This window comes from Clinocottus analis, unplaced genomic scaffold, assembly GCF_023055335.1.
Source record: "Clinocottus analis isolate CAN_PGR_092001 unplaced genomic scaffold, fCliAna1.0.p SCAF_50, whole genome shotgun sequence".
In the NCBI taxonomy this organism is placed as follows: domain Eukaryota; kingdom Metazoa; phylum Chordata; class Actinopteri; order Perciformes; family Cottidae; genus Clinocottus; species Clinocottus analis.
In genome coordinates, this window is record NW_027176208.1 from 216,508 (window position 1) to 239,916 (window position 23,409).

The 23,409-nt window shown below is 50.0% G+C and overlaps 1 protein-coding gene across 1 annotated transcript in view; it reads left to right on the plus strand.

Moving 5' to 3' along the window:
• Positions 1 to 23,409, plus strand: part of ttn.1 (titin, tandem duplicate 1) — a 170,205-nt gene that overhangs the window by 20,150 nt on the left and 126,646 nt on the right. Inside the window, exons 19-47 of the mRNA XM_068601488.1 lie at positions 91 to 1,784; positions 1,875 to 2,153; positions 2,501 to 2,767; positions 4,338 to 4,610; positions 4,694 to 4,957; positions 5,718 to 5,978; positions 6,057 to 6,317; positions 6,564 to 6,827; positions 6,914 to 7,174; positions 7,592 to 7,852; positions 8,002 to 8,262; positions 8,517 to 8,658; positions 8,758 to 8,926; positions 9,023 to 9,254; positions 9,441 to 9,725; positions 9,983 to 10,102; positions 10,232 to 10,420; positions 13,260 to 13,307; positions 17,994 to 18,272; positions 18,508 to 19,074; positions 19,310 to 19,591; positions 19,675 to 19,953; positions 20,042 to 20,323; positions 20,410 to 20,688; positions 20,772 to 21,059; positions 21,177 to 21,455; positions 21,556 to 21,837; positions 22,400 to 22,678; positions 22,949 to 23,227. Of these exons, the coding sequence (XP_068457589.1) occupies positions 91 to 1,784; positions 1,875 to 2,153; positions 2,501 to 2,767; positions 4,338 to 4,610; positions 4,694 to 4,957; positions 5,718 to 5,978; positions 6,057 to 6,317; positions 6,564 to 6,827; positions 6,914 to 7,174; positions 7,592 to 7,852; positions 8,002 to 8,262; positions 8,517 to 8,658; positions 8,758 to 8,926; positions 9,023 to 9,254; positions 9,441 to 9,725; positions 9,983 to 10,102; positions 10,232 to 10,420; positions 13,260 to 13,307; positions 17,994 to 18,272; positions 18,508 to 19,074; positions 19,310 to 19,591; positions 19,675 to 19,953; positions 20,042 to 20,323; positions 20,410 to 20,688; positions 20,772 to 21,059; positions 21,177 to 21,455; positions 21,556 to 21,837; positions 22,400 to 22,678; positions 22,949 to 23,227 (8,906 nt within the window). The remainder of the gene's footprint in view (positions 1 to 90; positions 1,785 to 1,874; positions 2,154 to 2,500; positions 2,768 to 4,337; positions 4,611 to 4,693; positions 4,958 to 5,717; positions 5,979 to 6,056; positions 6,318 to 6,563; positions 6,828 to 6,913; positions 7,175 to 7,591; positions 7,853 to 8,001; positions 8,263 to 8,516; positions 8,659 to 8,757; positions 8,927 to 9,022; positions 9,255 to 9,440; positions 9,726 to 9,982; positions 10,103 to 10,231; positions 10,421 to 13,259; positions 13,308 to 17,993; positions 18,273 to 18,507; positions 19,075 to 19,309; positions 19,592 to 19,674; positions 19,954 to 20,041; positions 20,324 to 20,409; positions 20,689 to 20,771; positions 21,060 to 21,176; positions 21,456 to 21,555; positions 21,838 to 22,399; positions 22,679 to 22,948; positions 23,228 to 23,409) is intronic.

A 23,409-nucleotide genomic window follows, 5' to 3' on the forward strand; every position in this document is an offset into this window, starting at 1 on the left:
GAAAAGCGCTTTACAAGTACAGGTCCATTTCCATTACAAGTAAAAATTTAAATGGTAAAGATATTCTGAAATGACAAATCCATCTTCCAGGGTTGAAGGCACAAAAGGAGAGGCCAAATTCCAGATCCCATCTTCTTCCGGCTCAGACAGCGCCTGGTACACAGCGACAGCCATCAACAAGGCTGGCAGAGACACCACTCGCTGCAGAGTCAACGTTGAGGTGGACTATGTTGAACCTGAACCAGAGAGGAAGCTCATTATCCCCAAAGGAACCTACAAAGCCAAGGAGATCGCCCCTCCCGAGTTGGAGCCCCTTCATCTGCGTTATGGTCAAGAGCAGTGGGAGGAGGGCGACCTTTACGACAAAGAGAAGCAGCAGAAACCTCAGTTCAAGAAGAAGCTGACCTCCATCCGGATGAAGCGTTTCGGTCCAGCTCACTTTGAATGCAGACTGACCCCTATTGGCGACCCCAGCATGGTGGTGGAGTGGCTGCACGACGGCAAACCGCTGGAGGCCGCCAACAGGCTGCGCATGGTCAATGAATTCGGCTACTGCAGTCTCGACTATGAAGCCGCTTATGCCAGAGACAGCGGCGTCGTCACCTGCAGAGCCACGAACAAGTACGGAGCCGATCAAACCTCGGCCACTCTGGTCGTCAAGGACGAGAAGGGTCTGGTTGAGGAGTCGCAGCTTCCTGAAGGCAGGAAGGGAGCACACCGAATCGATGAGATTGAACGCATGGCTCACGAGGGAGGACCCTACGGGGTCACCACCGATGACGATACTGATAAAATGAAACCTGAGATTGTCCTCCTTCCTGAACCAGCCAGAGTGCTGGAAGGCGACACAGCACGGTTCCGCTGCAGAGTGACCGGCTACCCGCTACCCAAGGTCAACTGGTACCTCAACGGACAACTGATCCGCAAGAGCAAGAGGTACAGACTTCGTTACGACGGTATTTATTACTTGGAGATCACTGAAATTAAGTCCTATGACTCCGGAGAGGTCAAACTAGTAGCCGACAACAACCTCGGCTCGGCCGAGCATACCGTGAAGCTGGAGATTCAGCAGAAAGAGGATTTCAGAACTCATCTGCGCCGTGCCCCAGAGGGTAAGGCAGCTGAGTCCGCACCCGAACCTGGAAAAGTACAATTTGAGGTGGTGAAGTCTGAGAAACCTGCAGACGACTCTTTAAAAGAAGTGGTCAAGCTGAAGAAGGCTCACAGAGTCGTCCACGAGAAAGCCACGGAGGAGACGGAGGAGCTGAGGGGCAAGTTCAAGCGCAGGACGGAGGAAGGCTATTACGAGTCCATCACTGCTGTTGAGCTCAAGTCACGTAAGAAAGATGAGTCCTACGAGGATCTGCTGAAGAAAACAAAGGAGGAGCTGCTTCACCGCGCCATGGCCAAGGAGGAGGCTGAAAGGAAGAAGGAAGAGGAGCGGCGCAAGGTCACAGCTAAAGCTAAAAAACCAGAGAGGGTCAAGCTCTCAGCCAGCATGGAAGCTCCTAAGATCCAGGAGCGCATAACGAGCCAGACCGTCGCTCAGGGTGACGAAGTCAAGTTCAGAGTCAGAGTCATCGGCAGACCCGAACCTGAGTGCCAGTGGTTTAAAAATGGTGTTCTGCTGGAGAAGTCTGATCGTATTTCGTGGTTCTGGCCTGAGGATCATGTGTGTGAACTGGTGATCAGAGACGTCAGAGCCGAGGACTCCGCCAGTATCATGGTTAAAGCCTCCAGCGCTGCCGGAGAGACTTCCAGCCACGCTTTCCTGCTGGTGCAAGGTAACAACTCAGGACTTTCTACCACGCCCATGAAATTCTACATTTGAATTGTGTATTTTTGTAACAAAGGCTTTGCTGTTAATCTTGCAGCCAAGACAGTGATCTCCTTCACGCAGAAGCTGGAGGAGGTCAACGCTAAAGAAAAGGACACCATGGCGACCTTTGAGTGTGAAACCAATGAGCCTTTTGTCAAGGTCAAATGGCTGAAGAATAACGTAGAAATCTTCTCCGGAGACAAATACAGGATGCACTCTGACAGAAAGGTCCACTTTCTGTCCGTGCTGATGATCGACATGAGAGATGACGCAGAGTTCAGCTGCAAGGTTATCGACGAGGACACCATCACAACTGCCAAGCTCAATGTTGAAGGTGGGTTGGCTGAAATACCTCAGCATTCATTTCTACTTTACAGACGATGGACACGTGTAACTAAACATCTGAACATTTGAGTCGGTCCTCCACATTCTGAGGTCACATAAAAACGTTGAAACAAACATCCTGTTTTAATAAGTCCCTTGCATGAAATGTTGTGTAGAAACAGCCTAACTACAGCCACGTAGCTCCAGTGTACGAAGCACACCATGCTGTCGCAGTAAGAACACACATTACGGAGAGAAACTCCATTGATATATAAGCTGCAGGGGAAGGGTAATACACTTGATCTTTACACTCAAACTGCAGACACTGATGCATCATCTGTAATGTGACATAAACAGGAGCTCCGCTGGAGATCCTGAAACAACTGGAGAGCACAGAGGTACCTGAGACGTACTCTGGAGAGTTTGAGTGTGTCGTCTCCCGTGAGGACGCCGAAGGTAGCTGGTTCCTGGGAGAGAAGCTGCTTTCTCCCAGCAGCAAATATGTCATGTCCTCCCGCCGTGGAAGACATTCCCTGTCCGTCAAAGATGTCAAGAAGGAGGACCAGGGAAAATATACCTTCAAAGTGGGCAGTTTCAAGACAAGTGCATCCCTGAAGATGAAATGTGAGTTTTGTACTTCTACTCTTTGGAGCGTCACGCGTGGTCGAAGCCCGTAAATTAATCCCAAAATGAAACAAAACTTATTGTCAGATTTCCGTGAAATTTGGACTCAGAGTTTATGAATCTCTTCTTCACGTCAATTGATCTATGTTTATTCTGTGACTTTGCTGGCAAGCTTTGCCCTTTTGGTCCCAAATGGCCTGGGCCAATTTAAACCAAAAGGACCATTTGAATGAAAAGGTCACCGCATCTCCTCCGCCGTTGCTGGTACAGCGTCGAAACGTAGATATTTCGGACCAGCGTTGAGGTGCACGAAAAGAAAATATTTGGGACAATTTGACCATATTTTTTTCACCATGTTAATGTGCTCAAAATGGCCTTTTCATAAGGAAATTCAATTGCCCTGGATGCCTGGAGTGAGCTCAAGTCTGTAGACCCGCGAGAAAACTATCTTCTGATATCAGAATGTTGAAACCAACTGATCCTTGAAGAGAGTCCTCTGGTGTCATTTAATATTGTATTCCTTTGAAATCAACAATTTACACCAGTTTCAAGGCTGTTCAATGATTTCCAAGAGATTCAAGGTCTTTCAGATGATTTGAGAAAGGTTTTACCCAAAAGTCCCAAATGTCCCATAAGGGAACTCAAACCCTAATTCAGAAAGGGACATTTTGAATAATTCAAAATGGGCAGAATAGTTGTTCCAATTGTCCTAACCAGGGACATTTGGACAAAGTATTCGGCCCATATTACAGTGTTCGAAGTGGCCCTTTCTAAATCAGCAAAATCCTTCCATAACCCTAATCCTTAACCATAAAAAAGCCATTCTGCACCTAGGGCAATGATTGATTGATATGATGAATAATTTAATATGGGCAAAATAATTTGTCCAATCCTAACCAGGGACACTTGGACAAACCTTTTGGCTCATATTAATTTAGTCTAAATGGCCCTTTATGAATATGGATTAGGGTTAGAGTTAGGTTTACATTTCACCCATTCAAAGGCGCCCAGCTCCTCAGAAAAAGGTCCAAACTACTTGTGACTAGATGGGAACATTGCCCTGGATGCCTTGAATGACACACTCCAGGGTCAAGTCTGTAGACCCTCCAGAAAACTAACTTTCAGTAGCAGCATGCTAGCCAGTTAAAACCAACTTATCCTTGTAGAGAGTCCTCTGGTATTCACCACATTTCTTTTAAAATATTAGCTAGCCCAAATGGTCCAAAAAGTCCATTCCTGTACCAAGACATGCCCACTTTGCACTCACAAAGACTTTCAGATGATTTGAGGAGGTTTTGGCACAAAAGGCCCAAATGGCCCCACGTTAAAAAAAAGGACATGAAGGGACGGTTCCCTATCTATCTATCTATCTATCTATCTATCTATCTATCTATCTATCTATCTATCTATCTATCTATCTATCTATCTCTCTCTCTCTCTCTCTCTCTCTCTCTCTCTCTCTCTCTCTCTCTCTCTCTCTCTCTCTCTCTCTCTCTTTCTTTATCAAAACAAAATACCTATGTTTCTATGTATTTATACATCTATCTATCATGTTTGTCTCCACCTTCAGTGCGCCCCGTGACCCTGATGCAGCCCTTGACCGACCTCACGGTCTGTGAGGGCGACATCGCTCAGCTGGAGGTCAGGTTCTCCCAGGAGAACGTTGAGGGAACCTGGATGAAGAACGGCCAGCCGGTCTCGGCCTCGGACCGCGTGCACATCGTCATCGACAAACAGGTCCACAAGCTGCTGACTGAGGACACCAACAAGGACGACGGTGGAATGTACTCCTTTGTGGTTCCCACTCAGGCGATCTCCACCTCTGCAAAGCTGCACATTCAGAGTAAGGCACCTCAGATGTCTTTCTCCTAAAGACCTGAGTGTTCCCAAATCAAATATTACCAAAGATTCTATCTTGTGTTGCAGCCATTGGCATCTTAATCCCACTGAAAGACACAAGTGCCGTTGAGGGCACCAAGGCGGTCCTGGAGGCCAAGATCTCTGCTGCCGACGTCAGCTCGGTCAAATGGTTCCACAACGACAAACTACTGGTGGCCAGCAACAGAATCCAGATGGTGGCAAAGGGATCCAAGCAGCGCATGGTCTTCAACCGGACCTTCGCTTCTGACGAGGGACGCTACAAGCTGGTGGTCGGCCGAGCTGACACAAGCTGCCAATTCTCTGTTCAGAGTAAGTTATAATGGAAAGATTTAAGCATGTGTTCCTACTTACTACTTACACACAGGTGATATGTTCAGAGAGATCAACTTAACAGAATCCCTTGTTTCAATTAGTTTAATGTGTAATAATCAAAAATCTGGATTTGTCATGGAAACTTATAGCACAGCGTTAATAAAGTGAGTAACACAAGAAGGCATTCGTTCAGATCATAGAGTTATTTGGTTAGATTGATACCAAATTTAAAGGAGAAGGTCGTTAAAAAATCCTAACTGGAAATCCCAACAGAAGCTTCAGATATACCTGTGAAACAACAGTTCAATGTACCAAGAAACTAAATCCTTGAATTTACTGTAAATTCTCGGAACAACTCTGCAGGATCCTGGTAATTTGAGAGGTTTCAGTTATTAAACTCCATATATGTCCAGTCGAAGGAAATGCGACGCTGAGGCCTCGTTCTGAAGAAAAGGAAACACAATCTGTCCCATCTGGTTTTGTCCGACCGGACAGTTAGAACGACATGATAATACCGTAATTCCCCCACAGAGGGACTAATAAAGGACTATCTTATCTTATGACGCTCTGTGCAGTAACATCTGATCTCACTTGAACAGCACCATCTGCCTGACATGTTATTTATTACAGTTTCTGTAAAAAGTAAAAGATCCAAAACAAAAACTGATCTTTTTCAATGTTGATGTTATTGTCTTGAATGTGAAAGACGACACGTCGATCATTAGTTGAATGGACTAACTGTTGTTCCATCTCTCAGACGTTCAGATAGTGAAACCGATCCGGGACCAGGAGTGCTCCGAGTCTGAGAACGTCACCTTTGACGTCGAGGTTTCTCACCCTGGCATCGACGCCTTCTGGACCTTCAAGAGGCAGCCGCTCAAAGCCGGCCCCAACTACAAGATGGTGTCCAAGAACAAGATCCACACGCTGACCGTCATGAACGCCATGAAGGACGAGGAGGGCGAGTACATGTTCGCCGCAGGAGAGAAGATGTGCAGCGCCTCCCTCACCGTGTCAGGTACGTCACACATCAAAGATGGCGTCTACTGCAAGGTGTCACACTGCAGTGCTGACTGGAGCTGCCTCCTGTCACCAGGTGGCGCTATCAAGAAGCCCTTGCATGACTTGGTGGTGGCGGACTCCCAGACTTCAGTGTTGGAGTGCGAGGTGGCGAACCCCTCCGCCGAGGGCAAGTGGCTAAAGGACGGCCATCGCATGGACTTCAACGAGAACAAGCTGAGTGAGGTGAACGGGGCCGTCCGGCGCCTCGTCATCGTCATCACCAGCGCCACCGACGTGGGGGAGTACACCTACCAGGTGGCCACCTCCAAGACCTCAGCCACCCTGAGAGTGGAGGGTAGGTCCAGTCTCGGTGGGACACCAACCAGACGGAACCGGTTTATAAAGGAGCATTAAAGGACAGACAACTCAACTGAAATGGGATAATATTGAGTTATTGAAGCTGTGCTTGGTTTTTCATAGAAACATACATCTAACTTTGAGTAGAAACCCAGCTTGATGTTTTTGAAATTTTTTCCGATATTTGGAAAATATCTCTTCATAGCAATGGTTGCTTCCATTAACAACTCTGTTTGTCCTGCAGCTGTGAAGATCAAGAAGACCCTGAAGAACCTGAACGTGGTCCAGACTCAGGAAGCCGTCTTCAGCCTGGAGCTGACCCACGAGGACGTGAAGGGAGCGCAGTGGATCAGGAACGGCATTGAGCTGCAGTCCAGCGATAAATACGAGATCACAACCGAAGGCACGGTCCACAGCCTGAAAATCAAGAACTGCACCGCACAGGACGAGTCTGTTTACTCTTTCAAACTGGGGAAACTGTCGGCCAACGCCAGGCTCAACGTTGAAAGTGAGCAACCACAGATTCTCCCAGAAGCACAGTTCCAAGAAAAACATTTACACTGCAAACGTTAAACTGAAATATTTTCCCCACAGCCATCAAGATGGTAAAGAAGCCAAAGGACGTGACCTCGCTGTTGGGTGCAACTGCCGTGTTTGAGGTGGGCCTCTCGGAGGACAACATCCCTGTGAAATGGATGTTCAACAAGATGGAGCTGAAGCCCAACGACAACTACAGGATGCTGTCCGAGAAGAAGACCCACAAACTGATCGTACAGGACGTGGACAACAGCAAAGAGGGAGAGTACACGGCCGTGGTGGGCCACCTGCAGTGCAGCGCCCGCCTCATCGTCGAGTGTAAGTGTTAGCATACTATGGCACATTAGCATAGCACGGCACACTAGTAGTCTCTGGAGATGAAAAGTGTATGAAGCTACACGCTGGCCGTATAGAGACAATGGCTCCTCCTTCATTCCTATGAATGTTGCTCAGTGGCACATTCTGCTGAGAATAAAACAACCCAGATCTTCAGATGAGGCTCCTCATCCATGGGCCAATAGAGCAGGAGCATTAGCTTTAAACCGCCTCCAAGCCCTTGGTTTAGTCTTTCGTATGTTTTCCAAATGACACTTTTCTTATAAATGTAACACAGCTAACAATCATCTTTATGAACCAAAAACCCCTCACTCTGTTTTAGAATATCTCGTCCCATCCTAAAGAAGCTGAATCTTCATATTTGGATGAAATGTGTTGATGCTGATGTTGTCTCTTCAGCCCTGCGAGTCACCAAACCCCTGAAGAGCATCCAGGTGCCAGAGACCCAGGTGGCCACGTTCGAGTGTGAGGTTTCTCACTTCAACGTGCCGTCCACCTGGCTGAGAGACGGCGTGGAGATCGAGATGAGCGAGAAGTTCAGGATCGTGGTTCAGGGAAAACTGCACCAGCTGAAGATCACCAACACCAGCAGGAAGGACTCTGCAGAGTACACCTTCGTCTGCGGGAACGACCGCGTGTCGGCCACGCTCACCGTCAGCCGTAAGCTCTCCCTTAACTCCCTCACCGACGGCAACGTCACATTTAGGATAATCAAAGGCATCCTTTCCCCACAGGAACGCGTCTCAGAACTTACTGAACGCATCCAAAGTTTCGGAGAACTTAACATCAGTGTTGTTGTTGTTTTCCAGCCGTCCTCATCACAACAATGCTGCAGAACCTGAACGCTCAGGAGAAAGACACGGTCACATTCGAGGTGAACGTTAACTACGAGGGAATCACGTACAAATGGCTGAAGAACGGCGTGGAGATCCGGTCCACGGACAGATGCCAGGCTCGCTGCAAACTTCTCAGTCACACGCTGAGCATCAGGAACGTTCACTTTGGGGACAGCGCCGAGTACACCTTCATGTCCGGTTCTGCAGTCACGACGGCTAAACTCTACGTTGAGGGTGAGACTTACTTTGTGATTCAAGCTGTTTCCCTTTAGCTCAGGTTGTGGCTCCACTGACTGCGAGCTGCTGCACTTTCCTTACCAGCTAGTCTCTAACTGTACCTGTCTGCTGTTTGGTGGTAGGAGAACCACCCCCATTGACCAGTAGACTCTCCCTATTGACCAAAGACCAGTAGAACCTCATAGAAGCTCTTGAAGGACCAGTCGAGCCTCCTGAAGACTAAATTCTCGTCCCTGTTTTTTCCGCTGCAGCCCGCGTGGTTGAATTCACCAAACACCTGAAGGACATGAAGATCACAGAGAAGAAGAGAGCGACTTTTGAATGTGAGGTTTCTGAACCGAATATCCAGGTGATGTGGATGAAGGACGGTCAGGAGCTGGAGATGTCCGACAGGTACAGCAGCTCGTACTCTGCTGTTAAAACCAATATATCAAGAAAATGAAGAAAAATCTCCTCATCACCTTTCTCCATTACCGTCTATTTTTTCTGCAGATATAAAATGACCTCAGATAAGTTTGTGCACCGTCTGATTCTGGCATCGGTCCGCCTGTCCGATGCCGGAGAATACACCACTGTGGCCGGGTCGAGCATGTCCAAGGGGAACCTGGTCGTGGAGGGACGCAACGTTCAGATCTCAGAGCCCTCCAGCCGGGACATCACCGTGAGTTCTTCAGCTTTACTGCGGACAAACGTTTCGCTAAAATATCTTTTTTTCCCAATTCCTGGTCTCCAACCGCACATTCTTCTGTCTTTGCAGGTTGTTGAAAAACAAAGAGCGACCTTCGAGTTCGAGGTGAACGAGGACGACGTGGAGGGCCGCTGGCTGAGGAACGGGGTGGAGATCCAGTTCTCGGTGGAGGAGCGCTTCAGTTCCGTCACCATCAGGAAGCTGCACCGCCTCACCATCTCAGAGACCTACCGCAGCGACGCCGGGGAGTACACCTTCATCGCCGGCAAGAACCGCAGCACCATGAACCTGCTCGTCAGACGTAAGAGACCAGACGGCCAAATGCTCCTCTCGCGTCTCCTGCATTCATCTGCTCTCTGTCTTCTGAAGAGAGTTTACTGTCAATGAGAAGAGATTCACTGAAACTTGAATACGCGCTTATTTACTGAGATGTACCCGCACTACATCCAGGCTAAACATTAAAAGCTGTCTCTGCTGTCTGCTTCAGTCCCGGAGCCGCCTCAGATCGTCCGGCAGCTTCAGGCCCAGACGGCGACGGCGGGTCGCTCGGCCCGCCTCTCGGTGCAGGTGAGCGGCCTGCCGAGGCCTCAGGTCAGCTGGTACAAAGACTCCCGGGCGCTGTCCGACAGCGACAAGGTCAAGTTCCTCCACGACGGAGACGAGCACTCGCTGCTGCTGCTCGAGCTCTTCCCCGAGGACGCCGCCGTCTACAGCTGCGAGGCCAAGAACGACTTCGGAGAGGCGGCAAGCTCCGCCCCTCTCACGGTGGAAGGTACGTCCAGGACGGGGTTCACCTCACATTTTACTTTGAGGCTTCCGTTCAGAATATGTACATTTATAAGCCGGTTTTAAGAGGAACGGAAGTTTAAACCTATAACGTTCACGATTCCTCAAGGAAGACCTTTCATTTTGACTGATATGTTTGTTAAATAAACATAGAGGTTTAGTTTTGGGGATTCTCTGGTTTCACGTTCCTGCAAATGTTCCGTTATATTTACATGTAAATTAAAAGTGTTGGCCTGTCTTCAGTGCCCGAGGTGGTGGCAGCCGGGCCTCGGGCGTCCGCTCCGGTCCTCGTCGCCCCCATGAGGGACATCCTGGTCTCAGAGGGACATCCGGCCCAGTTCCAGTGCTCCGTCTCTGGGGAAGGTAGAGACCGCCGCCCGCCTCCTCTGGCTCCTTTGAAGGAGTCCAGAAGTTTCGCTGTCTGCTGAGCAGAATCTCTCCGATAGTAATATAATGCATAATATATATAATATAATAAAACTTTGTCTGCAGATCTGCAGATTTCTTGGTTTCGAGGAAGCAGAGATGTCCGACAGTCGGAGGTCTTCAGGATGTCTCACTACGGTGAAACCTGCCAGCTGGACATCTCCAGCGTCCTCCTCGACCACGAGGGAGACTACTCGTGTGTCGCCACCAATTCTGCAGGATCGGTCACATGTGCTGCGACTCTGAACATCGACGGTGAGTTCTTTGGAGAGCCGATCAAAGCGGCATGCGCTTCAGTCGTCTGCTTGTTACCTGCGGACGCTGTGACGCGTTGCTTCACACGCCGCAGCAGAAGAATCCTCTCGATGTCTGTTTTCATCGAGACGCTGAACCCGAGGCCTCCGTTAGCTCCCCAGCTAGCGCGGGCGCTGCTAATCGGCGCAGTAGAAGCTGCTGATTTGACTCCAGAGATTCTGGGCACATTATTCAAAGCATCCTGTGCTTTTCCCTGCCGAGATAACGGCGACTCGAGCCGACAGATACACAGCGGAGCGCGTTTTTCCGCTAAAGCAACTGAAATAGCAGCAGCACGGTTCATGGGGGAAGTGGCGAGGTTTCCTGTGTGTTCGTCTGCTGCTCGCACGAAGATCTGAGACCACTTTGTGTCCTCTTGATGTCCGTGCTAGCTTAGCTTAGCACAAAGACTGGAAACTTAGAGCTCATAACTATAGGTAGAAAATTCAAAGAAAGTTCCTTTACTGACGCCGAGCGATCATGTTCAACGATGCTAATATCAGCTACAAGCTAACATCCATCATGTCGGATGTATATTCTGGATTTTATTCATACTTTGAACTGTTTTCACATCTAAATCAAATAAGATAATAACACCGTTGATTTGCAGTTCATTTAATGTACTAATGTGACTTCTTAGCTGTTCCAGAGTTAGCGATTAGCTCATTTACATCATGAACACAAAGCTAACAAGGAAACACGGCTTCAGTTCTCCTGTCAGCGACATCTTGGTGCGAGCAGCCGTCAGACCGGCTCCATGTTGTCTGGTTGAACTCGTTGCCGGCGGCGGGACGAGCTCTCGGTTCTGACGCCTCGCCGTGAGCTCAGGTGTTAACCTTCAAGGTTCCTCCAGGTGATGCATGTCGGTCTCCTCTTCCCACACGGAGAGCTCTTCAGTGATCTTTACTCCAGAGGAATGCAGCTTGGTCCAAACAGAGCCGAACTTTGGAAATCTAGCTTTCCGGGTTCTTCATGCTCGAGCACGGACAAAATCCGAAGCTGATTTCTATTTTTTATTTTGGCTCCTGTCAAGCTTGCATGACTGAGAGGAAACCGGCCACTGTCCTCCACCTCTCCGATCAGACAACTCATCGCTCCAGTCCAGCTGCGCTCTCGGCAAACGAGCTGTAACCTGAAGGACTCGCCAGAATGATGTGTTGACCTGTTTCTTCTACTCTTTCTTACTGCCCAGATGAAAAGGCCTTAGCTAGTGTGAGGAGCACTGAGGCTGAGCTCAGGGCTCTGCAGGCTCGCTCAGAGGCCTTCAGCTCTCGGTCGGGGGGGCGCACAGAGCTGCGCTCCGAGAGCTCCTCCGTGTCTTGGACGATGGTCGAGGTTCAGATGGAGAGCGTCGGCTCCGAGAGCGGCTTTGAGGTCAAACCCTCGGCCGGCCCCAAACTGCTGAGGGGGCTGAGCGACGTCCAGGTGAAGAGCGGCGAGAAGGCCGAGTTCAGCTGCTCGTTCGAGGGCCAGCCCTTCAGCGGGGTGGAGTGGGATCATAACGGCCACAGCGTGGCGGACTCGGAGCGGGTGAGGAGCTCCCTGACCGGGGGGCTGCTGTCCCTGGTCATTCAGGCCGTGGGCGTGGCGGACCAGGGAGAGTACCGCTGCACCGCCAGCAGCCGGCACGGCCGGAGCAGCTCCTCCGCCCAGCTCACTGTTGAAGGTTAATCTTTCCTTTTATCAGTCTGTTTCTCCACCGGTCCATCCACCTCTCCACCCGCTCCTGCTTCGCGCCCCCCTCCCCCCCCCCCCCCTCTCATATTTAATCTTTCCTCTCGGCCTGTAACCCGTTAGAATGTAATGGAATAACATGCTCTCGTCTCCTCTCTTCCTGCTGCTGCCTCTCTAACCCATCCATCCATCCTACTAACCCCTTGAGTGTTTAGAGTCATAGCCTTATACGCTCTGACCGCTAATTACTTTCCCTAACTTTATCCTCACCCAGCAAAAGAAGCCGCTCTCAAAGCAGAAACCCCAATCCCTACTGATTCTGTGCGTAAAGTGTGTCAGACAGACACAGAGACCGCTAGCGGTCCTCCTGACCCAGACCGGCAGGAGACGGCGGAGAAGCCGGGACCGTTGCCTCCGTCTTCCCAGAGACCCCAGAGCCTCATCAGCCACCTGTACTTCCCCGACGTGGCGCCTCACGGCCAGCGAGGCCGGCGCCTCTCCAGCGGCCGCGACTTCCTGATCAAACTGCCCCCCGAGCTGCTGGTGCCCACCAGAGCCAGCAGCTCGCTGTGTTGCGTCATGCAGGGGGTTCCCACTCCATTCCTCCTTTGGCTTTACAATCGCTTGAACGTTGAGGACTCTGTGTCTTACTCTCTGAAACACGACGGGCCCCTGTGCTGCGTGAATGTTAACAGTGCGGGACCCGGACAAGGGGGCTCTTACTCTTGCAAAAGTGTCGGCTCAGCCGAGGACGCTGAGTGCGGCGCCCTGACGACAGGTTGGCATCTGCATGCTTTTGGTCCTTCTGCTCGCTCGGGCTCTTTCTCACTGCTTCCACACAGCCAGCAGAGGCACACTTCTCCCGCAGGGTTTACTGTGTTTAGCAGAGGACGCTCACGGACAGGTTAAGAGAACACTCACACCACTGAGCACTTCCCCAGAGCACAGGAGCTGCACACAAAGACCAAAAGGACGCATGCCAGAAGTTCAGTCAAGGAAAACCAAACACAAACAGTTGATATGGATGCACGACCTGTCACTGATGCTAACAGTCCTGCACCATATGGAACTTGATGTGCAGTTTGAAGTATGTTTTTTTAATTCACGGTGGTTTGTGTCTTTACAGTAACTGCAGTGGAGCTGGAGCCGATGACTCGGATCCAGGAAGTGAAAGGTAAATGTTGTCATCGTGTTTGTTTTTGTTTAAATGGCCTTCTTCATGTCTTCCTTATGAGTTGAGGAGCTGTTTCTGTTGGCGTTTGAGAAGGTTTTTCTGGTATTAAGATTCACGTTCAATTCCAAATCATAAAGTCTACTGCAAATCATTTTACTCATTAAAAATACAATACTTGACTGAATATGTGTTTGACAATGTCTTTTCTAACTTAAGGTGCACTTCAACATTGTTCCAGAACTTTTGTTCTTTTGATTGTGTCACATGGGTTCACATGAACATGACATGAAGGAGTTCACGAGACCTTCAGAGATGGAGTCAAATGTTGTGTTTTACCTTTTAGGTCCCGTGCAGTCAAACATAACGTCACCCTGCTTCCAGTTGTGTGTCTCACTGTGATTCTTCCACTCAGCCTTTTCTAGCTCGACCGTCACGGTGGAAGAGGAGGCCCTGGACTCGTACCGCGCTGGCCTAAAGTCACCAGATAAAACCAGAACACTTGAACTTAAGCCAGAGACCAAACGCTTCTCCAGCCCTTTGGTAAAGAAAAAAGAGAAACCAGTTTTCCTCAGCCAGCTTTCTCCGGCAGCTGTGACTGTCGGAGAAACGGCCACGTTCACCGTCACCGTGTCCGGGTTTCCTCAACCCGCCGTTCAGTGGTTCCACGACGGGCAGAGCATCGCCGGCTCGTCTGTTTACACGTTGGTTCACCAGCAAGACGAGTACAGCTTGGTCATTCACAAAGTCCAAAGGGAGTTTGAAGGAGAGTACTCCTGTACGGTCAGCAACAGGTTCGGCCAATCGAGCTGCACTTCCTATTTGCATGTTGAGGTGAAGGAGCCGGAGAAAGAGGAACCAGTTGACGGGAGGACATTTGTCTCCACTGGCAAGCCCCCAGAATTCACTAAAACTATTGAGTCTCTTGGGTTATGTGAGGGAGCTCAGGCGTTCTTCAGCTACACCGTGGCCGGAGATCCTCTTCCTGAGGTTCAGTGGTTCAGGGGCAGCTTACACATTAAGCCTGGTGGGTTCTGGATCATTGTGAACAACCCAGATGGGTCAGGTTGTATTAACATTCAGTGTGTCAAACCAGAGCACAGTGGTGTGTACACGTGCAAGGCCTCCAACCAACACGGGGAAGCCTCTTGTACCGCTGACCTGCTGGTGTTCAGAGAGAAAAACCAGGAAGGGCAGACGTTAGTAAAGAAAACCAAAGGTTTGAAAATATCCATGACTGAACAAACGACCGAATCCAGATTATACCAGAAAAGAACTCTGTCCGATCAGATGATTTACACCATCAGCACTGAGGACCGGCACATTATCCCCAGCGAGGAGGTGGAAACCCTCCAAGAGCTGGATATCTCTGCCGCCACCCTCCATCGAGAGCAGCTCACGCAGCAGGCGGCAGTGCTGCAGGCTCATGAAATACAGGAGAGTCTTTCTTTGGCTCCCACTCATCCGCCTCAGGTCTCAGCCCTTCCCGTGAAACAGCTTCACATGGCCACTTTCTTATCATCGGTCCAGGAGAGACAGAAGATCACAGAGCGGCACTCCGAACGCATTCTCAGTCCGGAGATTGTCGAGCTCCAGTTGGCCAAACAGCAGCCGTCTAAACTCATGTCGGCCACATTCGAAGAGGTCCTCCCTCTCAGCACGGTGAGGGCCGAGGCCCTGGCGGACCGGGCCCTGGCGGACCGGGCCCCGCAGCACGGGAACCCTTTGGACGAACCCAGGCAGCTCGTCAGCGGCCACCAGGTAGAGTCCACGCTGCCCATCCTTGATGCAACCTTGGGTGTCACCCACCGGCCCGAAGAAGAGAGGAGTTTCAGAGTTAAAGAGGGGGTGAAGATTTTATACTCGGCTCAGTCTGTAGGACAACTGCCAATTGCAGAAAGACACTGTGAGCCTCTGCCGCCGTCAGATGCAGCCACTCAGCCCCTGCTTGAGAAAGAGCAACCCAAACCAGTGGTAGCACCAGTTAGTGAAACCAGAGTGGCTTTGTGTAAAGAGCAGGTATTTGAAGTGTACCGACCAGAGCAGGAGAGTATCTGCCCACAAAAAGACATGTTTTATAAGTCAGCTATAACTGCCGAGGAGAAATACAAACTCCAAGGTGAACAGGCCGTACAGCTGCCGAGCATCACGCCCTCTGTGCGTCTGCAGCCTCAGCAAGAGGGAGAAAGACTCCTGAATCTGCAGGTGATCAGTGACCAGGATGTTTTACAGTCTGAGGGAAGGTTCAGCAGTGAGACGCCCTCTACGCAGCAGGCTGAGGCCAGGAAGAGTCCCACCGTGTTGCACTCGGTGGCTCAAGAAGACTTAAGGACTGCGGTTTGCGAGGCAGCCTCAGAGTTCTCAGCAAAGACCGAAGCCACGTCCGTTCAGTCGAAGAAAGAGCTGCCGCCGACCAAATATCTCCAGTCGGTTCATTCGGTGTCAGTTCTGCCAAAAGAAGGGATACTCACCATCACCAGACCTGACCAACAGATGGCCACGCAGAAACAGGAAAAGGCGAGAAGGCATGCAGCTACATCTGAAGAGAGAAGGGCGATCACGGCAGATCATCACAAAGATCTGGATGTGTCGGTGGCCGGCGTTCAGTCACAGCTTCGCACTGAGCCCAAGCCTTCCAGCATCCTCACGCTCTCTTCCCAGACCATACAGTTGCAGAAGGAGATGCCTTTCATTAGCGATGTCAAGCAGCAGCGAGCACTGGTCCAGAAAGAGGACTACTGGAACATCATGCATTCTTTAAACGTCACAGACACTCGCAGCCTCGAGGAGGGTCACACCACTAACCTACAAACTAATGAGGAATTCAAGTCTGAGACTAAAGTTGAGACTAAGATCCCCAAAAGAACAGTTTTCATAGAGGAGAAGGCAGTTGCCAATGAGAGCTGTACTGTCCTAGAAGCCGCTGAGCAGGACTTTGCAGTCCAGATCCAGGAAGGCCAGTCAGTCCGGCAGTCGGTGTTGCTGGAAGAGAAGCAGGTCCTTATGGGAGAGCAGTCGAGTGAGATACAGACATCTGAGGGCTTGGCTGTCAACATCGTGACGCAGCCTAAAGGACTTGTGTTTGTTCATGAGTCCCAGGACTCTCTGACTCTCCCAAAAGAACTTAACTTTGTGATTCAGATTCCCAAACCGTCCAGTCTGAACATCCGGAGGCAGCTCAGAGCCGCTCTCCAGTCGGCTGTGGCCAGCGACCAGCCGGTGTTGCTGGCCGATGTGGTGGGAGGGTTCCAGGCAGTGGAGGTTCAGGAGGTGAAAGTTCAGAGAGAGCCAAAACGGGCCACTTCTGCATACCTGATCACAACACCAGGAGCCCCCATCGAGATTACTCTGTCTTTTGAAGGTGAATACCCTCAGACAGCTGACCTCAGGTCTGAACTCCAGGTAGCTTTGCACGCCATGGTTTTCCAGGAGCAGCAGAGTCTTACATCGGACCAGCCGGGCACCATGCAGATGGACACGCCTCAGAGAGCGCTGCTCGGCTCAGCGGCCTCCAAAGAGGTGCTGTCATCTGTGGTGGACACCATGATGGTGGCAGAGAGTGCAGTTGGGTTTCCTCCTGCTGAATCTCTGTCTGCAGCCGTCAGAACTGAAGCCAGGGCTTCCTTCCAAAGTGCATCAGTTCAGAGTCGGTCTGAGATCCACGAGTCCAGGCAGGCGAGCAGGACGACCGTCAGGTCAGAGCGGGATGCCATCGCTGCTGAACGGACCTCCGCGGTGCCTGTCGGTCACATTGCCGTTCAACAATCTGTGGACATCGTTGTCCACAGAGAGACCAGAGAGGAGTATCTCTCAGAGGCAATCATGATCAGCGAGTCCTCCGACAGTCTGGTGGATGTTCCTGCTGTCATCGAGTCTCTGGAAGACATTTGCACTGAGGAAAAGAGCATGGCCATTTTTACTGCCACCATTAACTACGTCACAAAGGTAAACTGGTTTTTCAACGGGCAATTGGTGAAGTCTGGCAAAGAGTTCAAGTGTTCCAAAGACCACGACACATACACACTGGTTATCCACAAAGTGGTCAAGGAGAGGCATCAAGGAGAATATGTTTGTGAGGCTGAGAATGACGCCGGCAAGACGACGACGTCATCGAGACTCACTGTGGTCTCAAGAGGTTTGATGATGGACAATTATTTGATATCATCATCAACTAACTTCACACATTAGTCAAATTCTGTTTGAAAACCTCAAACATAACCCGAACTTTAAAATTAACTTAGGACGGAGTTCCCATGAAATCCATCAAAAGACTAAAATGACAAAACAAGGTTTTCTAATAAGCTACATACAGTGTTGATGTTTGAGGTTTTCACCAGACAGCAGTTACATCTTCACTTTTCCTCCTAGCTCCTCCATTCCTCCTCATGCACATCAACCCTTTACATGTTCCTTTGTCCTTCCAAGGACTCATTTCTGACTTCATATCTTTAGATATCCATAACTTCTCATTCATGGTCCATTCCTCTTTGCATGTTTCCTCTCCTTTTCTTGTCAAACTTTCAACCCAACCCTAAAACAATTTTTCCTCCACAGTCACAACAGGATAACTGTGTGTTCCATCCCAGGTTCACTACTCATCTCCACCTCCAGCCATCTCCACGTCTGCATTTCAACTGCTTCTGTCTATTTACTTTGTCCTTTCTCTGTCTTTTTCTCCATGAAACGCAGTGAAGCCAGTGTTCAGGCACAGAGTTGTCCCAGTGGAGATCAACATTGGCAACACGGCCAAGTTTGACTGTGAAACTGAGGACGCTCCCAATGTGAGCTTCAAGTGGTTCAAGGATGGAAACCCCATCAAAGAGGGGGATAAGTACAGGATCATCAGTCGCTTCAGTACTTCCTCTCTGGAGCTTCTGAGCCCAAATAAGGACGACAACGCTGAATACACCTGCAAGGCGTCCAATCAGCACGGCTCTGACGAATGCTCCGCCTCTCTCAGGGTGACGGGTAAGAGCGACGCATGCTTTCTTCTGCTACGCTGGTTGAGTTTGGAGATGATACTGTTTAATTAAACTTCAGTCTAGAACTGTTGTCTTTTGTTCTTTGCTGGTCGAAACTTTGCGTTTAAAGACTTAATTGTGAAATGCTGGTTTGTTCCGCTGCTGGTATCTCTGGTTAAAGTCACTCAACAGGGAACAACATGTTATCACTAATGTGTTTCTGCATTTCTTACTTCTCATAGAGCACTGCCCTCCGGCCTTTATAGCTAAACCCGATCCTCAGATTGTGTTTGCTGGAAAGAGGGCACTAATACAGTGTGTGATAACGGGCTCTGCTCCTCTGAATGTGGTCTGGCTCAAAGACCACCAGGCCGTCCCCGACGAGCCCGCACACTACCGAACCTCTTGTGATCAGAATAAGCCCACTCTTGAGATCACCAGAGCCGAGCCGGCTCACGGGGGGCTTTATGTGTGCAAAGTGTCAAATGATATTGGGACAGCCGACTGCAGCACGGAGCTGCAGGTCATCGATAAGCCCAGCTTTGTGAAGCCGCTGGGCCCGGTGGCGGCTGTGGTCGGAGCCCCTCTGCAACTGGAGTGTCAGGTGGATGAGGACACTGGAGCGACGGTCTCCTGGACCAGAGATGGTAGAAAGGTCCACCAGTCTCCAGATTGTAAACTGTCTTTTGAGAATAAGACGCTTACTCTTGATATCCTAAAGACCACACTGAAAGATTGTGGAAATTATGTGTGCACAGTGACAAATGACGCTGGGAGTGCAACTTGCTCCACCTCGGTGAAGGTTCAAGGTAAGAGCTGTCTCCTTGATTTTCTTGGCTGCTGCAGCATTTGATGCGGTTGCAAATCTGCCGTAATGAAAATGACCATAATTGTTGTCTGTGGTGTCTAATTAAGGTGTCCGTGCAGCTTTAGCTGCCCTTTTTTTTCCAAGTCTTTAATCTCTTCTCCTTTAAAGCTGGGCTGTTTCATTCCAATGACTAGTTTGACTTCATGCTAGCTCTTTTTAACCACACACCTCTCCAGAGCCTCCGGTCTTTGTGAAGAGGCTGGAAGCCTCCACGCTGTGGAAGCAAGGCAGCACCGTGCGGCTGCAGTGCACCGTTAAAGGATCCCCTGAGCTCCACACCAGCTGGTTCTTTAACAGCAGCGAGCTGAGTGCTGGGGGCAGATATGACATCGCCCAACAGGACGGTGTCGCGACTCTTGAGATAAAGGATGTCGCGTTGGGAGACAGTGGAAACTTTACCTGTGAGGTTCTGAATGAGTCTGGCTGTGAAAGCTGCAGCACTAAAGCAACAGTGAAAGGTGTGTAGACTGAGGCTGTTTATTACAGAGACACATATTCAGTCCGGACAAGAACCGGTCTAACCGACGATGTTCCCCTTTAGAACCGCCGTCTTTCAGAAAGGAGCTCAGCCCCCTGGAGGCGGTCAGAGGGTCGGTAGCCGTACTGGAGTGTGAGATTGAAGGCTCTGTGCCGTTTGAGGTGGCCTGGAAAAAGAATAAGAAACATCTGTCAGCAGATAAGAAGTACAGGATTGTGTCACAGGGGTCTCTGACCTCTCTGGAGATCCACTCATTTGAGAGCGCCGACACTGGTGAATATGAATGTGTCGTATCAAACGAGGTCGGCTCAGCGACCTCCAAGTCATCGGCTAAACAGAAAGGTTAGTGCTGAAAGGGAAACAGGACACGTGTTCCTTCTGAGCCCTGCTCTCCTGGCTGCAGTTTACATCATTATCACTGTTGTTTCAGAGCCTCCTCTGTTCTCAAAGAGGGTTGAGAGTGCCACGGCAGTGTTGGGAAACACAGTTAAACTGCAGGGAACCCTGAAAGGCTCAGCTCCCATCACCATCAAATGGATGAAAGACTCTGAGCTGCTAAGAGATGACGATCCAAATGTCAAAAGGACATTTGAGAACAACATTGCTCTCATCTCCTTCTCCTCCGTTGAGCTAAAGCACGGCGGCAAGTACACCTGCCTGGCCACCAACGAGGCGGGGCAGCAGAAGTGTGAGGCTGTCTTAGCAGTTCAAGGTTAGGACACACTCCGACTTGTTCAGACTAGTTCTAAAATGTAGATGTAGATGTTTCTGAACCCTAAAACTCATGTTGCGTTATAGAACCTGCTAAGATCTTAGAGGCAGCCGAGTCCATCAGTGTGACTGCAGGAGACTCGGCCTCGCTGGAGTGCACGATCTCTGGAAGCCCCGACCTCAAGGTCAAGTGGTTCAAAGACGGCAAGGAGATGATCAGCGGCCGTAAATACAAGATGACCGTGAAGGAGAGTACTGCCATCCTCAAGATCCTCTCAGCAGATAAAGGAGACACCTCAGAGTACAAGATGGAGGTGTCCAACAAAGTGGGGAAAGACCAGTGCACATGCTCAGTGGCTGTCATCGGTTAGTTTGAGCCCAGAATACTTCTTGAATAGCAGCTGACATGTGGCCGTTGCTTTATGTGTGATGTACATTTCCTCACACAGATCGTGCCGTTCCGCCGTCCTTCACCAAAACTCTGAAGAAAGTGAATGGGAACGTTGGCAGTAATGTCACCTTGGAGTGCAGAGTCGCTGGATCTCAGCCAATGGTCGTTTCTTGGTACAAAGACCAGAAACAAATCCACAGCGGTGGCAAATATAGACTTGAGTTCAGTGAGATTACAGCCTCTATGAGCATTAGCGGCCTGGAACTAAGCGACGGCGGCGTCTTTACCTGCCGAGCCTCCAACGGCGCCGGAGAGCAAGAGACCAGCGGTACTCTGTGTGTCAAAGGTCAGAGCAATGACTTTAGCTTTGTGATCAAACAGGAGTCTAACAGACGTTGCACATGGTCAGGGTCACTGCTGGGCTTTGAACATGAATGCTGTTCTTCTTCCCTCATAACTCCAGAACCTCCCGTCTTCACGGCGAGGCCGGAGTCCCAGGACGCCTCACCGGGGTCAAACGTTGAGCTGAAGGCATCCTTTACAGGATCAGCCCCTCTGGTGGTGAAGTGGTTCAGAGAGGAGAGCGAGGTGTTCACTGGAGGAAAGTGTTTCATAAAGAAAGACGCCTCCTCCAGCTCCTTGGAGCTTCACTCGGTGAAACCCGGTGACTCCTCTAAGTACACCTGCCAGGTGTCCAATGACGCCGGGAAGGTGGACTGCACCGCGCTGCTCTTTGTGAAAGGTGCCGTTTCATTCTTTCTTTTTAAAACGTGATACGCTGAACTGTTGTTTCCTTCACTGACCTTCTGGTGTTGACTGTCATTGTTACTGTTAATTTACAGAAGCCCCAACATTCACAATGAAGCTTGAGCCTTCACAGCTGCTGAAAACTGGACAACCGCTCAAGTTGTCCTGCAAAGTGCAGGGAACCCCTGTGATTAGCATCCACTGGTTCGTCAACGGCTCAGAGATCTCCTCTGGCCGCAGACACTCCATGTCCTTCGACAGCTCAGTAGCAACTCTGGAGGTGGAGAGCTGCTCTGTGGAGGACAGCGGCGAGTACGTCTGCATGGCGTCCAGCGAGGCCGGCCGAGACCAAAGCAGCAGCTCAGTGGCCGTGAAAGGTCTGTTCAGCCTGATGGAGGAAGTCTGGTCCACATTGGTCTTTGGCATGTTAGGTGCTCCTCTTCCTGTCTCCAGTAAACACAGTCAGCCAGTTGGGAAGCCAGTGAGGGATCACTTGAGCCTCCTGGTAGTACTGGTACCACAGTCACCTTCATGCTAACTGGTTGACTCAACTCTTGTCAATGAAATATAGAAATTACACAAATTATTCACAGCATAAAAACATAAAAATCTAAAGAAAGCACCACACATAGTAAAGACAATAAGAGGCATAGAGATGCAACCTGTGTTCTACAGATGAGAACTCATCACATCAGCTCATTTCTTTGAAAACATTTGCTCAACATGACACGATTGACATGATAACAACTTCTCAAGCGTTCTCTCGTTGGTGCTTTGAAGTTCTTCTAGAACTGAACTGTTTGGGTTTCTGCTCTAGACTTTACTTCCCAGCAGCATGGCAGAGATTTATCTCTGGAGCGTTTGAGAACAAGCAGAAGAGCTGTGTGGACCTGAGCCTCTCCTGCCGTCACCATAACGTCCATCGTCTGTGTTTTATAGAGCCTCCAGTGTTTGTGAGGCCTTTTCAATCCGCTGAACTCGTGAAGGGATCCGACATTATCTTGGAAGGAACAGTTTCTGGTTCCCCTCCTTTTGAAATCAGTTGCTTCCTCAATGAGAAGCTGATCAGAAGCAGCAAGCGACACCAGATGAGTGTGGAGAAGGACACGGTCTCTCTGCACATCTCCGGCTGTGAGGCCGCAGACGCCGGCAGGTACCGCTGCAGCGTGGCCAATGACGTCGGGGAGACGGCTTGTTACTGCCAGGTCTCGCTCAAAGGTTAGTTCAAGGAGTCAAATACTTCAAGGTCAATCTTTCTACATGTCGCCCGATGGCTTATGAATTATATTTTAATAATTTAAAATTAGAAAAGAAAATGCAATTCAAATTCTGGCAGTGAATGATGCATCGATTCTATTTCATGGATGGAGAAAGTGGTTCCACAGCCAGGGGGAAGGTTTATCCTCATGAAGCTCTGCACTGTGGATCATGTGTATGTGTGTGAACCTCCTGCAGCCTGCAGTCTGATGTGTGGTCTTCTCCCACTAGAACCGCCGTCTTTTGTTCAGAGCCTAGAGGAAATGTCCTGCATGGCGGGCTCTGAGCTTTCTATGAAGTGTCTGTTGTCTGGATCACTTCCCATGACTCTCTCCTGGATCAAGGACGATCACGAGCTCACAGAAGACGAGCATGTTAAGATGTCCTATGAAACCAAAAGTGCCGTGTTGACTTTGAAAAATGCTCAATTATCACACGGCGGCAAATATGTGTGTGTGGCCCAGAACACAGCCGGGACTCAGAGGAGCGCCGCCGTGCTCGTAGTGACAGGTTTGTAGGATGTGTGTCTCGTCTGCTTGTTGCTTTCGTGTGCAGCTTTGCCGTCTGTCTGTGGCGTCGGCGCCGTTAAGAGCGAGCCGCTAATTCAGCTTCGGACCTGTTTGTGATCCCAGAGCCAGCAAATATTTCAGAACACGCAAAGTCCATCAGCGTTACCGAGGGCGACCCGGCCC